General features: G+C 37.3%; 1 protein-coding gene across 1 annotated transcript; it reads left to right on the top strand.

Annotated features, from left to right (window-relative positions):
- The first annotated feature begins 759 nt into the window (after positions 1-759).
- On the top strand, positions 760-5,452 carry LOC136277402 (angiopoietin-related protein 7-like). Its single transcript, XM_066159432.1, has 4 exons — positions 760-831; positions 3,495-3,671; positions 4,066-4,446; positions 4,884-5,452. The coding sequence occupies exons 1-4, from the start codon at positions 807-809 to the stop codon at positions 5,159-5,161; spliced, it is 861 nt and encodes a 286-aa protein (XP_066015529.1). The 5' UTR covers positions 760-806; the 3' UTR covers positions 5,162-5,452.
- Positions 5,453-16,708: the final 11,256 nt, after the last annotated feature.

The raw sequence follows: 16,708 nt of genomic DNA, 5'->3' as shown, positions 1-16,708 counted from the left end.
TTTATTAGGTAATCACCTTAGTTGATGATACCAAATTACCTTGCGATACTCTCCAACAAACGCAGTACCGCAGTTTCTTAGAAAGTTACCCCGTTTATAGGATTTATTGGGGTCAACTGAAATTGACACGACGGTGATATCGCTCCTACCCATTTCAAATCACGCATTGTAATAGAAGGAATCTAATTCCATTGTAATATTCACAGCTTTTCATGCAATTGACCAAATGAAATCTATTATTTTTAGGCCCCGACGTATTATGCAATAACTATCTAAAATATCTCACAAGAATCATGGTCTACCATTTTACAATCCGGTATATGAAATATTAACAAGTACAATTCTTATGAACTCACACATCTTCATACAAAGGTTGACTCTCAAAACATGTCTTCTTTCATTGTGTTGAAGTGTGGTGTCATTTCCAACTCAGTTTTCTCAGCTCTGCTTACGTTTAAGAATGAAATGTATTACATTTTAACGCGTTGAGCCCATTCTGGCGATGACTTTTGAAAGGCTACCTCAAACAGAGGGCGTTTCATTCATTTGAAGCTCTTGACGAAACTTCTCGATATAATTAATTCCATTAGAGCTGTCTCAGCGATAACAGAAGTACTTTACCCAATCACGATTTCTTTGTATAAAAAATATGCGCATGCACTTAGGTAATTAAAAACTCAGGGGCCGATAGAGACCTCAGTTAGTCTTGATGAAACCTTGCTACCGTATCCTCGGTAAAGTTTCTCAATTTCTCTTCAAACATTACGTTTAGGCAGCGTGGTGCATACATCACCTATAGAATCATCATGACAGGCATTCAACAAGGAATAGGTATGTGATAACAAGCTAGAAACTTATGGTGCTTAGATCCAGCTCTCACTTATCCGAATATACGACTTTTCATAAAACATTTTTTGCTTCAAGGGGATCAGAGTTCTGCCAACAAAAAGCCCAAGCGGTTTATATGCAACACTCATCTTGCAATACAACAAGAACTCTCGAAAAGCCTGGTGTATATTATCAATAGCGTTGCATGGAAAAAAAGTCGCGTTCAAACGTTTCGGAATTTATTTCGATGCTGGTCAAGAAAAAAGAACAATCACTTTATCTGACACAGTCGAACTTTCACATTCGTGGTACCCTATAACTTTGTAGTTCTAAATTTGATTGTGCCTTAATCAATGATGGAGTAAATGGCAAAATATGTCAACAAATATAATCATTTCTGATCCAAGATTTTCAAAAAGAATGTTTCAGTACTTTAAATCTATATTTACTCAAAAGAATACTACCATCCTAGAGCATTTATTTTTGTTCGGAAGTTGTTTTTTGCGGTTACATATAAGAATTATCTTATACCATTTCACCGAAAAAGAGTGCGTTAAGCGCCTCAAATGGAAGGTCTTTGGTCATCCATTGGCCATGAAAGTAGTATTACCTTTGATCTATTTAAAAAAAAAACGAGTCTCTAAGTGGAATTGACTACAGAAGAAAAAATGAGTCCAGGTTGCTCTTTCTCAGGGCGAAAATTTCATGCATCCCGTAACACGCTGACAAACTAAAGCCTTTGTCGATAAGTTTAATAAAATACCACCCGACAGAACGCTTCTTAAGAGAATCAACTAGAGTGCAGGGGCTCAGTCGTTGCATCATGTGTCTAAAACTGGTCAAATGAGGCATGGAAAGTCTGTGGATTGAATTCTGAGTTACCAGCAAGGACTTAAATGCACAACGCGTTGGCGGAGAATGAGGGTTTCTGCAATACAAACTCAATTGAAAAAACCGATACTAAATCCAAACCTACCACTATTCGTGAACACTTCTTTCTCGTCGTTATATTTCTTGAACTAATCCGTTACACGTACTTCAATCAGAAAGGTTAGAGTCCATTTTAGTTGACCCTACGGAAACCTTTGAGCGCCATTGTTTGAAACAATTGATTGTAATCTATGTTTGATAACAATTCTCAAGTAATTTTATTTTATTCTACAAAGCAGTAGACAAGTTTCCATCGAAGAAATGTTTCCCTCTCAAAAGAAAGTTGAACTCAACCTTAGTCACGTTCTACAGTGAAATTAACCCCTTCGTGAAAAGTAAAACTACTATGATGACAATCTCGGCCTCAAAGTTGTTGATCTTTACACGTGACGATATAGATACTGCAGTTCATTCATCACGCGCTGTGAAACTATCAAGTTTTCGAAACAGGAGAAATTGCGCTATTTTATCAACATCTATATGGTAGTGTAAATTCAGTTTCAAATTTGAATCCGATCAAAATCAGGAGAAAGCTTGTTTGGCCATACAAAATTATTTCGAATGTTTGGTAATGATGTGATATCAAGTTTTGAGTGATGATATAGACGTATGTTCGGTGAATGTAAGTCTCTCGGAGAGGGATATATATTAGGTCAACTTCGTCTTTTAACCCGCAGAGACTGAAACCGGTGAAATGGCTTTGAACAGGCTAGCAGTGGTATCATTTCGGTTTCTTGTTTTTTGGCTTATTCATTGCAGTCATGGTCATTATCAAATGAAGTTTTGGAAGTAAAAGTCAGCTGCCAGTAACAACTTAGGCCCGGGTCGCACTAGCTAAGTTTCGATCAATAATCCGTCAAAAAAAGATTACTGTCTGTCATCACAATGCGTTTCCTTCTGCGACCAGGGTTTCATAAATTTCTAAAAATTTCGGAAAATCCGCAGAAGCTTCAAAGACACCCAAGTGTATGGGTGAAAATCGGAAAAAAAAAAAAAAAAGACACCGCATCCGGAGCTGTCAACGCCAGTCATTTGACCCAGGCATGACTTGCAGTTAAACTACTCAATCCGTTTTGCCTTTATCAATTGTTCTTAGTAGCATCACGGCGAAGAAATGACTCTGAATTAGCGTGCTTCCAGTTGGAATCGTTTGACAGCTTGAATCAGAATTTATGTTGAAGAGAATAAAAAGCATGTGAAGTAAAAGGAATATTCTAATCTGAAAAAAACCGATGTAGGCTTTAGCAAAAATCCGGTTTTTCGTATTGCAATCTGTGTCCACCTTGAGTTTGTAAGTTTGTAATGGTAATTGGACTTAGTGGGGTCCAATTCGGTCCGTAATCACGCGAGTGATAACAAATCGAACGACCGAGCTCATGCATGCTTCCAGGTTTTTCTCGTCATACCATGTCATATCATGAAGTGAAATGACTGATAGATAGATTTCAAAGTAAACAATGTTTACAAGATTTAAAGTTTGTAGTCACTTTTTTTAAGTAAAGCAAAGGAGGGAAACCTGTGATATCTGGTGTTCGATTTATTCATGAAAACGACTGAGGACAGATTTCTCAGCCTCTTAGTTCTATATTGCTAAACCTGAAATCCTGATTTCCCACCCATAGTTTCTTAAATTGTTTGTCTGTTGCTCTTTTCATTCTATAACTCGGCATTCTTTTTATAGCTTCACTTATATAGCTGGAATGACTTCACACCGCATAATGACTTCTTTCCTCCAGGTTCGGCTTGGCTGTTTCTGGCTGTTTCTGTTACTTTTCAAATTCTTCTATCGACGCTTGCAGCCCCAATAGATTGCCAAAAGAGCACTGTCGTCTGCTTGGAAGAAATAATGAAGGAACTCGCTCAAGTTCGATTTGAGATTAACATTCTCACAGAGAACAGAACACCAATGAAATGTAAGCAAGATATTCTTCGCTCACTTGTATTCAGATAATTCCATCTTTTCTTTGTTATTACATTGTGCAGCATGGCACATTTCATCACAGGATTCTTATTGTGCAGGATGGCGATGTCAATTTATGTTTAAGAGGTCAATCTTGCGGTTCTAGAAAGCAATCATTTCGCAGCGGAACTCTTATGTTATGCAATCTTCTGTTCAAGCTGCGGTGTAGCAGGATATTAAGAAGCAAAGAGCGTATTATTTATAAGTTTTCTTTCGTGTTTGGAACTTTGTATGGGCGGTAGACTATTTTTAGCAAGCACAACAAAGGTCGAATAGAGGAGATGTTGGGACACAATTTTTAAAATTATGTTTACACGTATTACATTTTTTTTTTTTTTTAACGGAAGCAAAAAACTGTGCCGAGCTGTACAAATCCGGCCGAAGGATCAGCGGTGTTTACCCGATCGACCCAGATGGTTCAGGCGCCTTCAATGTATATTGTGACCAAACTACAGCCGGTGGAGGATGGACAGTGATCCAGAAGAGGATGGATGGCTCTGTTGATTTTAACCGCACCTGGGATGACTACGAAGATGGTTTCGGTAACTTGGTCGGTGAATTTTGGCTCGGACTGAACAAGATAAACCGCCTGACACGAAACAAGACAAACAACATGCTTCGAGTAGATCTCGGAGTAACCACTGACAAAACTATTCACGCTGAGTATGGCTGGTTTGGGATTGGGACCGAGACATCTAAATACCGGTTGTACATTGGCAATATTACAAGTTAGTCAACCTTTTTATCACCCATCGTTGGTCTTAACATAGTTTTTCCATCTCATCATCTAGGGGCTCCCACGTAACCTGCAAAAAAATGGTTTATTCCTACCTATTGCCGTTTGGCTATGTTTGCTGTTAATTCTACTCATTTACCCGACTGCAATCTATCCAAAAAGTTTGATATTTTCCCTACCTTGATCGATAAAAGTGAATCAATTGTCCTTCCGTAAGTGATTAAAATTATTGTTTATGATACCTTATGCTAAGATAAATTTATTTCATCGAAACGGTATAGGGCTATTGTCTAAACCGAGTTTACATCTGTTTGATTGTTTATTTTTTATGACAAAAATCAAGCCTGAGGCTTCACAGGCGTTATCTTGATCCTAATATAGTGGGAATTCCTTTTTTTTTTTTTTTTTTTTTTTGCTGTTTTGGAACAGATGCGACTGTTTCTTATGATTCACTCGGTCCTCACAGAGATCTCGTTTTTGGTACCTGGGATAGAGATCCTGCCAATTGTGCTCAAAATAGAGGCGGAGGCTGGTGGTATGGCAACAATAGTGATTGTGCTGTTTGGTCAAATCTCAACGGTATTTATCGGCGTTGTGGAAATGAAACCTGGGCCGATATCCAGTGGGCAAAATTAGTTCCTACCAGTGCCAAGGGCAGCGCTCCTTCTTCAACTGGAATGAAAATTAGACCAGTGGACTTTTTTTGATATCTTACGTCTGCAACTATGTGATGTGCACTGCCCATTTGATGCTTTTTGAAAAAAAAAAATGGGAATTTAGTGCGAAAAGGAAAAATCGATTGCTTTTTTCAATCTCTTTAATTCCAGAGATTCATATTTTTTTAAAATCTGTACATCAGATCAATGACGGCATCATGGACTCAACAACATTTCTTTTGTAAAGTAAATACGTCTTAGCCAGCTGGTATGAGAAATATTTCATTATTTACAGACTTTCAAGATTTGTTTTAGATTCAAATTTGGATGTTATTCTTTTCATTACACCAAAATTAATTCAGAATAATTCAATTACAATGAATTTATGTATGATTCTTTTTTTAATTATTTCTAGAGTTTTTTTTTTCTTTCGGTTACAATAGAACGCTATATCTACCGTATTTTCCATTTCTGATGATTTTTAAGCTTTTTATTTTAATGCAAGATTATTCAAAAGAAGAAATAAAAATTTTTAGGGAACGTTATTAATGTATTTATTGCGGGCGACCAGCGGAGCCCGCAATCCTAATCTCAACATTGGTTACAAACGCATGCGCGGCAGTTATATAGCCTTGCAGTGACTCGAATTTAGCAAAAAAAGTCGTCCTTCCATATTTGTCCCTAGGGACACTAAGAACCAATGAAATGAAAGGACGTAATTTGAGCATAGGCGCTTTGACCACGCGAGACAAACACGAAGCAGCAGTAATTTGAGCACAGGCGCTCTGACCACTAGAAACCAACACCAAGCAGAAGACAATTCTCACTAAAGCATAGCTGTTTCACGTTCCATAGTCAATGATCTTTAATGTAGTTGAAGGGCTCAAATAATATGTAAATTTCGCCCTCTTGAAGCTAAGAATGTCAAGAATCACGTGCAGTTCATGCAGAAGTGGCGGTCCATAAATTGGAATGCACACAACACAATTTTATCACTTGGACGACGTCTATTTCGTCGAAGAATCACGTGCAGCTCATGCATAGCTGGCGCGCCGTCCAATCAAAATCGAGCGTGTGAACTTGTGATCGGAACGTTTCCTGTTCGTGTCTGTTGTTGTCGGCTATCGAAATCTTCCGGCCATTGCGAGAGATCTGTGTTCCTCCTTGGCGTTGATCCATTGAAGACTTGAACTGTAGAGCGATCGAGAGCTGTGCGTCCATTGACCTTGGCGTTGATCCACTGAAGACTTGAACTGTAGAGCGATCGAGAGCTGTTACAAACGCATGCAAATCATGCATAGCCCTCGCACCCACTTCCTAACCTGTGGTTATTACTAGTATAAAACACTTGTTAAGTGGATTGCCATGGTTACCCACTAAACCTCCTACTTTACTCAAGGATTTTCAAGCTTACAATGGTTTCTCATTTTGATATTTGCAGTGAAGCTTTTTTTCGCTGATCTGAAAAACATGTAAAGGTGTTGGAGTCCTCTTTTCTGAGCATGACGTAACCGCTCAAGTATTAGTTTATCATATTTCGATGATCGTTGCAGCATATTGATCGGAGGAGCTCCTATTAGATACTACGTGTAAAATGACCGGCAAAAATAATTATGTCCCAAACTAGAATAGATATTCGTAAACGGAAATGTCATCACTAACCTCTTACGGAATTTTTGGCGATGTACTTAAAATTTGAAGGGCTCAAAATTGGATTAACAGAACACAGAGCATACCTTCTCAGTTTACCCATAATTGTCTGGACACTGTCCTAAATATTGATGAGACGGCTAATTTTTTAAAAAAATTTGAGAAATGAAACATTCTCAAGCATCTTTCACGAAGTAACAAAGTCGTCCTGGACTGGAGTGATTCAGTCCAGTTCGTTTGGATGTCCGTGTTAACGGGGAGAGCGGTAGTTAAGTTACGAAAACACCATCTGTTGTGTATTCAGAGGCTCTGAGGTGCCCACCGTAAAATACATCTTGAATTTTTCTTTTTTTGTTTGTTTTTTTCGCAATCTATACTTTAAAAGTATTACCGCAGTGATTTATACTTTTCTGTTTTTCACAAATATATACTTTCCTGGTCTCCAATTAATATACAGGAGAAATATATTTTGTTAGCGCTTGTAACTTTTTCTACTAAGGAAAGAATTTCTGGTATTTTGTTTTGAACTTCTTTTAAGTCCATCATAAAGCCCACCATGAATGAAGGTCAGGGTTTCAATCATTTTTATCAGCACCGAATGTACCCGAAATAACTTTTACCGTGTCTTAAAGATTTCCTCTCTCAGATCGTGGTCAAATGCGTCTGGATTTCATTAAAACTATTTTACCAATTACCCTTTTAGCATTACAAGTTTTCAGGAGAGTGTGATCATTTGTTGGACACAAAAGAGTGTTTAAGGATGAGAAAGTAAAATGAGAGAATAGTTTACTGTTTTCTCTCTATGCTTAAAACTGGGTCACTTAAGTTCGTGGAGTGAATTGCTAAATAAAGATTACGTGTTAGAAATGTGCATTCACGCAACACTAGATTTTGTAAATACAACTTTTTATTACCTAAGTTTAAAAGGGCTAGAGAAGGAGGGAAAACTTTTCTAGTTTCTGCCATAAAATTATGGAATCAGTTAAAGCCTGAATTAAAAAAGTCTAATACACTTAAGGCCTTTAAAGACAACGTATTTAAATATTACTATAAGGACCAATCATGCTTAGCTCATTTTAATCCGTAAATTTTATTGATAGTAGTTTTATATATTCTTACTTGTTTTAGCTAATTTTCTATTTATATTTCATTCTATTAATGATTCTATTGTATTTATATATTTATTGTAATTAGGAGGACCACAAGTTTATTAGTGTTTGTGCACTATCACGTGCTATCCTCAATAAATAAAGTCTTTCTTTCTTCTTTCTGATGAAACAACGTAAGATAACACTAATCCGTGAAACCAGTGAACTTAACGGAATCATCGAGTATCACGCTGTGGCCTCAGTGAACGAGCTGAATTGAATTGAATTGCGTGCGTATCATATGAAACATAATGATAACTGATTGATGTATTTCTTCTAATATAATACAGCTGTAAGTTACAGATTTGTACAAGCTAAGGTTGCTGGTATTGGCCCATAGATCTTCGCATGGAACTGCCCCGGTTTCTATCCAAAATTATCGCAAGAAGTAGGGCAATGAAATACCGTGACCATGACATACTGGTTTTTTTAGTGATTTAATTCAATTTTGTTTTTTAACCCTTATATCGCAATTTTATTAGAAGGTGAGGACAACTTCATCTGATTAGGGAGAATATGTTGAAACACAAAATTTGCATCCAGCAAGAATTTTCTAAATATGTGTTTATAATTCATTTAAGTGTTGGAAAATGAATTAAATAATATATAGCATTACATTGTAACACAATGATCTTAGTTTTCAGGATGTTCTCCCGCTAACATCTAATAATAAAACTTTAGGTTTTCTGTCTCGGAACGAAAATTCATCAGAACGTACTTTATGAAACCGCAAGTCTTTTGGACTGATTGAAATAAATGAATTTCACACGTTTTCCTTGGTTAGGAAAGCATATAATTATTTTCGTCCCCCTCTGATCGATCTAGCCGATCGAAAGCTCAGAAAGATTGGCTCTGCCAGTATTGACCGCGTGGAACATGGAACTACATGACCTTAGTTACGGGCGACTCTCAATACGACTTCGGATCAATTAGGAAACGTAAAGAAATGAGTTTAAAGGGAATTCAATTTGTGCCTCTAAGACAAGAGAAATAAATAACAGAGATTCCAACTTTTTGTGCCTTACATGTAAAAGAAAGGGTAAGATCAGACAATGTTGGGAATTTTCCGGGGATTCTAACTATACGTAAGCCCACACAATCAATTTTTATTAATCCATCGATCAAATTCTAATCCAACTCATACACTTATGATGCCTATCGCTGTTACAATCATTACGATTAAATTATTCTCGCAATTACATTTCTCGACTTTTCTGTCACCATTCTGTAGATGTCGTCAGTTGTTTAACGATCATCTCTTTTACACACGTCATCCTTAACTTGCTTCTAAAGAAAGCTCCTTATTTAATTACTCTTATGGAACAAGAGAATTTACCTTGCATATATTCCGTGACATACACGTATTTTGGTGTTGAACGTCCTACATTGTACTAAAGCTTTGTCAACCGGGGGAAACTGTTATAATTCAAGTTCATATAAATGAGGTTTCGAGTGAAAGTAGGCTGGAAAGAAAGAGACAGAGCGACCAAAGAAAGCAAGAAGTAAAAGGCGTAAAGCCAGTCGAGAGAAACGCGCAAAGAAGTAAGAAAGGACGCTGAGATAGGCAGAATACGGCGAGAGAAACGCGAAAGAGAACAAGAAAAGGCATAAGTAAAAGGGCAAATATCCAGCGAAGAGCAACGTAGGAAGGAAATAAGAAGAGCTCCAGAAAACAGACTGCAAAGAGGATCCGAGAAAGAAGGGGAGGTAAGTCGAGTCTTATGCGGGTTTTCTCCTGCGCAAAAGACTAGAAAAATTCAAACCTTTTTTAACCAATCGTCGTTTGATACTAGCTTTACTTTATAATCTAAATCGCGTTTCGGTAAAACAACGTCTTTAGCATTCATCGCTTTAAAACCCTCACCCGGTTCATCGGTCGAATAACATTTCATAGTGTTTGTATTATTCAATATTTATTTTGTCGTCCTATCGTTTGGAATGTTTAAGACAGTCGTGTTTTTTAAGGGAAAGAAGCTATCTTACGGATTCTGTTTTGCCTAGAAAAACTTTTTATATGATAGTGAACGGCGTGAGCAAGTTTCTGTCATTCTCTCTCCAGTTAATCATTGCAGGGTTTACTTAATCCATTTCCGTAACCTTCCTGGATATTTTCTGTTAAATTCATTGAGTTACAATCTCAGAATTTCATGAGCGATTATGAACGATAAATTCGTAACGGCACCATCATTTCGGGAAGTTTTGTCAACACATCAGTTTACAATTAGTGAACCATTTCTGTAACCTACTTGGAAATTTTCTTCTGAATTAATTGAGTCACACTATCGGAATTTCATTATTAATTAAGAACAATAAATCGGTGTATGTAGCACAAGCGGAAGCACATCTTAACCTTTTCATACAATTTTAGGAAACTGACTCTCGATTAATTGACCTTGCATAACTCTTTGATTACTTTGTTATTTTGTGATCCCAAAAGTTCAATTTATGACTCTGAGGGTACTGAACTAGATACATTTGATACACAAGGCACCCTTCAAGGAAGAAGGTTAGAATAAAACTGCTTTTACGATTTCTTTTCGTGTAAAATATATCCATTACTTAAATTGCCTCCCTAAACTGCCTGCAAATAATTAAATCTTATGTATAATTCAAGTGTGAGATTGACTTCAGGTGAGAAGATCAGTAGACTACTTGTCATATGCCACTCCTGATATCTTAATTTTATGGCCCGGTTTTTTTCTTTTCACAAAGCCTCTTTTATATCTCTGTGTGTCAGCCTATGATTCAAATCTCAGTGAATACTAGATAAGTTACACTTTTTAAATTCCATCTTTAAAGTATTGAAGATCTCTTTGTCTAAAATCTGAATCATGAAGTCAACTTAATTTTAATGAGTTTCGAACTTCATTCTAAATACGAACACTTTACTGGAGTACGATGTTATATTTATATACTGTCTTTTTCGTTCATATGACCACCATATGTGCCTAGAATGGGGGGTTTCATTATATTGTAGTGATTAAATATACTTATGCTTTCAAAGGTACAGAAAAATGTGACGGGAATCTGATCTAATGAAATTCTTACAATGAAAAACCTGTTGCTGGTACCTTATGTCTTTAATGTTGAAATTTTCATGAAAAACGCCCTTCTCTGGAAGTGCAGATAAAGACGTTTTTAAAACTAGTAGAAATAAGCTGTTGGTGAGTAATGAAAAGTAAATTGACATTGATACTTTAATACTGGACATGCTTCACTCATACATGTCAGTTGTGTATAACTATCATTTTAGAGGTGTCTCAAAAATATTTTTTGTAGGGCTGTTTTCTTTGTTGATCTTTGCGGCCATAAAAGCTTCTAAAGGCACTGAACTTCAATGTCTATTTACATAAAGCACCCTCCAAGATGGAAGAATAGAAGACCATAGAATGATGTTTACTAGGCACTTGAAACTTACCGCAATTGATATGCGGTACACATTTTATCCTCTTCGCATTTATTGGCAACAATAGTTGTAATTTAATTTTTGTAATAGTGTAGTTTTATTGTCAGGGTGAGTGTAGTCCTGTGAAAGGATGTCTTCGGTATTGGTGACTGACGTTTCCACAACCTGAGCGGAAGTCATCATCAGAGTCAAGTTAATAGATGTTGTCGTCGGATGTTGTTAGTCCGGTTTGTATAAACTAATTGGTCAGTTTTGCCGTGATGTTACTGGCTGTAAGACTCAAGTGGCGTAGGTCGATCGTGATTGATCGGTCTCGATCCGTAAGTGAAGTCAGGTCGTTCTGTTCGGTTCATCTGTAATGTTAATATCGTGAATGAGTCGTTTGTAAGGTGCCGTTAGTGGTTGACACCTGTTGAGGGGAGCCTGTTCCAAGTTAGTAAACCGGCTTTCCAGCGTCAGTCGTTGAAAGTAGTTGGTGCTTTAGGTCAGGCATTGCGCAGAGTCCCAGTCAATAGTGTTATCCGTGAGTCGGTGATGTTCAGCAATATGATTGTTGACATCGCCTTTCCTCGTCGCTCGTTTGTTCGCAGTCAGTCTAATTGTGAGGTCTCTGCCGGTCTCACCAATGTAGGAGGTGTTGCAGTCGGAGGAACTGATCTTATACACTGCTCCCGTCTTTGTCTCTGACGTTAGTCAGTAACTGACGTAGTGTGGTAATAGGTTTGTGAGCGACGCGGATAATGAATGGTTGTAGGATGCGCGAGATGTATGGTATAGTTGCCGTAGTCGTAAGAGTTACGTTATTGTTAGGTTCTGTAGTAGTAGGTCGGTGAGTGTTACGTTGGATGAAGTCTTTGTTGTAGTTGTTCTTTGAAAAAACACGGTCATGGAATTTGTTCTCGTCAGATAAGCTGTCGGTCGTGTTGCATACTAGTTGCGCTCTTCGCGTAAGGGTCCTAATAGTTGTGGCTTTGTGTGATGTCGGGTTGTAGGATGACTCGTCCAGTAATCTAGTAATTTAATGACTCCAGTGATACAGCATTTTGCAAAGCTGCAAACCATTTTTGATCATCTCAATATGCAAAACATCATCACGAAGCCGACGAGAACTCATCTACGCTGATTGTCACAACCCGTAGGAATTTGACAAGCTCCACGGGAGTATTTCCACTTAGTATTTCTGATCATGATCTAATTTATGCCAGGGGACAGATAATACTGTTGTACCTATATTTACATCTCGTTATTTACAGCAATCTAATAGTTACAGAGGGCCAGTCCTCTGGAATGTAATCACATCGAAAAACTCTGATATTGCTTCTGAACTATTAGCTTTCGATTAAGTAAAATTAAAGATTTCACAGAGTTTACTTGTAAAGTAGAACCAGCTTCTACAGTTTATTTTAGCAACCAGGGTTTTAGACATTTTTAGGATTTTAAGATATTACATTAGATTTTAGTAGTTGTTAAGAGCCTTAAGCTATTTATTAAGTTTCTTATCAATTTGACTAGATAACTAAACACACGACCCCATAAGCGTTTAGCTTTTATCATTCATCTTGTATAGATAAAGTTCAGGTATGTTTGTATGCATGTGTGTAATCTGTCCATAAATGTCGGTTTCCTGTAAACTGTTTTCCGTAGTGAGTTGTCATCACGGCTTTCTAGGTAGCCTAGAAAAGGCTGTTTACCATTTTCTTCGACCTCTCTTGTAAACTGTATGTCAGTGTTTTGTCCGTTAAGGTGGTGATGGAATGCATCGATTCCGTCGTGTCCTACGGCGGTGCAAGTATCGTCAACGTAGTGTAAATAAAGCGGGATTGTTTGTCGGCAAGTCGATAGGGCGCTTTCCTCGATGTTCTGTATGATAATTTCTGCTACAATAGCAAAAACTGGAGTCCCCATAGCTGTACTGTGTAACTGTTTGTAGTGTTTATCTTTGTACTGAAAGTAAGTTGACGTTAGGCAAAGGTTTAGTAAGTCCATAATGTCCTCTGTCGGTAGCGGCAGAGGGTCGGTAGATTTTAGGATTGCAGTCTCAGTACATTGCAGTGCCAGTTGAAGTGGAATACTTGTAAAAAGCGATTTCACATCAAATGACAATAGATGACACTAGTTTGTAGTTGTTAGGTATCTGTACAGTCTCAATGGCGTTAATGAAGTCCTCGGTGGATTGTAGTTTACGTCTGGAGTTGTCGGGGAGCGGTTATAGTTTTGTCGTCAGGTGCTTGGACAGTTGATATGTAGGAGAACCACAAAAAGAAACAACAGATCGCATTGGGAAACCAGGTTCGTGTAGTCTCGGCAGACCGTAAAGTTCCGGTGACTGTGGTACTGAGCACCTTAGTCGGTAGTAGCGTTGGGTGTCAATGGTGTTTGTCTTCTTTAGTGTAAGTAGTGTGCTATTAAGTTTGAGTTGAAGCGCAGTAGTCGGTTCACGTTTGAGTTCTTCTTAGGTTTATTTGTCGTTAACTAGTGCGTCCGTTTAGTCGTGATAGTCTGTCTTGTCCCTGACAACCGTAACTCGTCCTTTGTCGGCTGGTAGAATAACTATGTCCTCGTCGTTTTTCAGTCGTTTAGGGGCGTGCGTCTTACAGCTAACAACATCACAGCAAAACTGACTAATCAGTTTATACAAACCGGGCTAAGAATATATAATAGAAAAAAGGTCGCAGAATGCTTAAGAACCAAAAATTGAATAGTGGTAGCTAATTTCCTCCATTGCCCTTCAAGTTTTTAATCAAATTAAATTTAAACAGTTTTAGGGTTTCCCAATCATAAGGTGTCGAACTAACCGTGTGGACTTGATTCTTCTGAGATGTCAGCTGGTAAAAGATAGATACTAAGAATAAATGACCGTAAGAAAAAGGACACATGAAATGGTGGCGTGACTGATTGGTGATATTTAGAATGATCGAAGCAAGAAAAACCCATTGAGGTTTTTCCTATTCGCCAGCGACTTAATTAGGCTTTGGATTCTGTATTCAAACTGGATGAGATTAAATTCATTCAAACCATGCTTCATTATGGTTTGTCTACATAGAGAGACAGTCATCCTCCTTTAATAAGGACTGGATTTAATAGAGGCCCACCTATTTAAATTCATGTTTTAACTTTGACCTGCCTTCTCCCCTTTAATGTTTCGGGCACAAAGGTGACGAGAAAATCTTTTTGTATTTTGACACACGAAAGTTAAATTAATTGGCGTCCACACAATGCACAATATAATAGTATTAATGCCTTGACTTTATGGGTTAAAAAAATTTAAAGGAAGAGAGTTGATAAATTCTACCTTTACACGAACTCACGAATCTGCACTTCTTTTATCAACAGTCGGCTCCAGACATTTGTTTTTATCCAGTTAAGAACGTCGTCTTTCATTGTCACGGAAGTGCGAGAGAATTTTATGCTCTAACAAATCGTCAGTTTTTTTTTTTTAATTAATTAATTAATTTTTTATTTTTTTATTTTTTTTACCGCTAATATTTAGTTAGGAAAGATAAACCCTAAAATATATTTTGCGCGATTTCAACTGCGTGTGGGTCCATTCTGGACGGTAAAATTAAAACTATTGGTGCTGTCTCTGGAGATAACAGGAACACTTGACTACCACCACTTGCAAATATGTGAGGCATCGGTGTTTAAAAACATGCGCGGCGATATCAGTCTTGAAAAACATATGCCTAGCGGTATCAGTCTTGGAAAAAAAAAAAAAAAAAAAAAAAACGCTTGCACCTCGTTTTTTGTAGAGTTCTCAATTTTCTTCTCTATCGCCATCAAAAAATACTTTTTGGGATGACTTTTTGAATAACACATCATTTGAAACCAGGAGAATTACAATAAGAGGTACTCGAATGGGTATAGGTTTGTAGCAGAAAGCTGTTTGATATACAACAAAGCATCTTAAAGAAACCTTTATGCAGTGCTTGGATCTAATGCTTACTTCTTTATGTCAATCAATGCTAGAGCTTTTGAATCTAAAATTTATACCAACTGTTAACCCACTGGGTTTTTAGGCGACGACACTTAAGTTTACAAACAGCGAGAACTCCCGAAAAGTTTATTCTTTATTATCATCGTCCCTCGTACCAAAAATAACTCCACCTGGTCTACAATCTAGGAATGAATGTTACAATCCCTTCCAGTCTGGACATTTTCGTATTTTCATATTAGTCCTTGCCTTTATCTTACTCCCAAACACGTGAATATGGCTACGGCCCTGAAATACTTGCATTGTTTTACAACGGGAACGACGACGCATGATCACGGTGTTTTCAGAAGAAGTTTGGAGCAGACAGACTTGAGGATTCTCTTTCCACCATTTTGCTTAACAAACGAGCTTCAACTTCTTTGAATTTTAGGCCTTTGGTAAAACGTAAAGTTTTCTGAGAAAGGCGAACAGAACGCTGGTCCAAATCTGAGTCAGCTAAGCGAGGTCGACAAGTATTACGTACTACACATTGTTTAGGTGTTAACTTTATCAATCAATATGCTGCAATTTAAAAATTAGTTCTCTTGTTACCGGAATTAGACCAAAATGTTCTTAAATTCAGTTTTCTGAAGTCTTAATGATTTATGCGTGTGGCGTTAAAACAACGAAACTTGCATCTGCCCAATTGGTGCTGTTTTGAAACATTAAGAAATAGTTTTTACGACGTTTGCTTTTTTCTGTTAGTTCCAGAGGATCAAGTTGCTATAATATGCAGATTTGAAAGATGACGAAATCACAGACTCAATCTATTTGTGATCGACCGTAAAAGAAAAACATATTTAGCAAATTAGTGGCTGGATCGTCTGATTTTTTGAAGACATCATAAAATGTGTTCTACAAAACTTCGAGGTTGATTCAAAAGGACTTAAGTAATGTTCAAAAACGAGCAGGAGTGTTTTATCGGGTTTAAAACCACGCGGCGTTTTTGACCCGATAAAACACGTGCTGCGAGTTTTTTGAACGGCTTCAAAAACATTCTTGGAAAAGCGTGTGTCAAGAGAGTTCATAACAATTATGCTTTTGTGAACGTTAGAAATTAGCATACGAGAAAAACATTAGGGATTAAATTAGTATGCAAGAAAATCAAATCTCACACGTGTTTTGTACTTTTCTTTTACTAACCGAAGAGGACATGGCGTCCTGTTCCAGAGCTTTTTGGAAGCCTAAAAATGAGAATTTTTCCAGATGTGTAATTCAAAACTGTACTATTAATTTGGTGCAAAAGTAAATTTACTGTGTGAAATTTGTTGAAAGAACATTAAATATGTTCCCACCATTTGTTGTGTCAGTTTCTGTGTTGATAATTAATTAATATTCATAAGTCACGTGCAGTGTCTTTATATCTGATAAAACACCGCATACTAATAAGGATGAGGTTTATCGATATAAAGTCACTGCACGTG

Source organism: Pocillopora verrucosa, chromosome 12 (assembly GCF_036669915.1).
Source record: "Pocillopora verrucosa isolate sample1 chromosome 12, ASM3666991v2, whole genome shotgun sequence".
NCBI lineage: Eukaryota > Metazoa > Cnidaria > Anthozoa > Scleractinia > Pocilloporidae > Pocillopora > Pocillopora verrucosa.
Note: the sequence above shows the minus strand (reverse complement) of the source record. Positions and strands in the feature narration are given on the sequence as shown.

What these genes read in the sequence shown, in the direction of transcription:
- LOC136277402 (XM_066159432.1), top strand. Translation starts at nt 807, where the DNA reads ATGACAGGCATTCAACAAGGAATAG. An exon ending in GAACAGAACACCAATGAAAT is followed by an intron (nt 3,672 to 4,065) that starts GTAAGCAAGATA and finishes TTTTAACGGAAG; the next exon opens with CAAAAAACTGTGCCGAGCTG. An exon ending in GTACATTGGCAATATTACAA is followed by an intron (nt 4,447 to 4,883) that starts GTTAGTCAACCT and finishes GTTTTGGAACAG; the next exon opens with ATGCGACTGTTTCTTATGAT.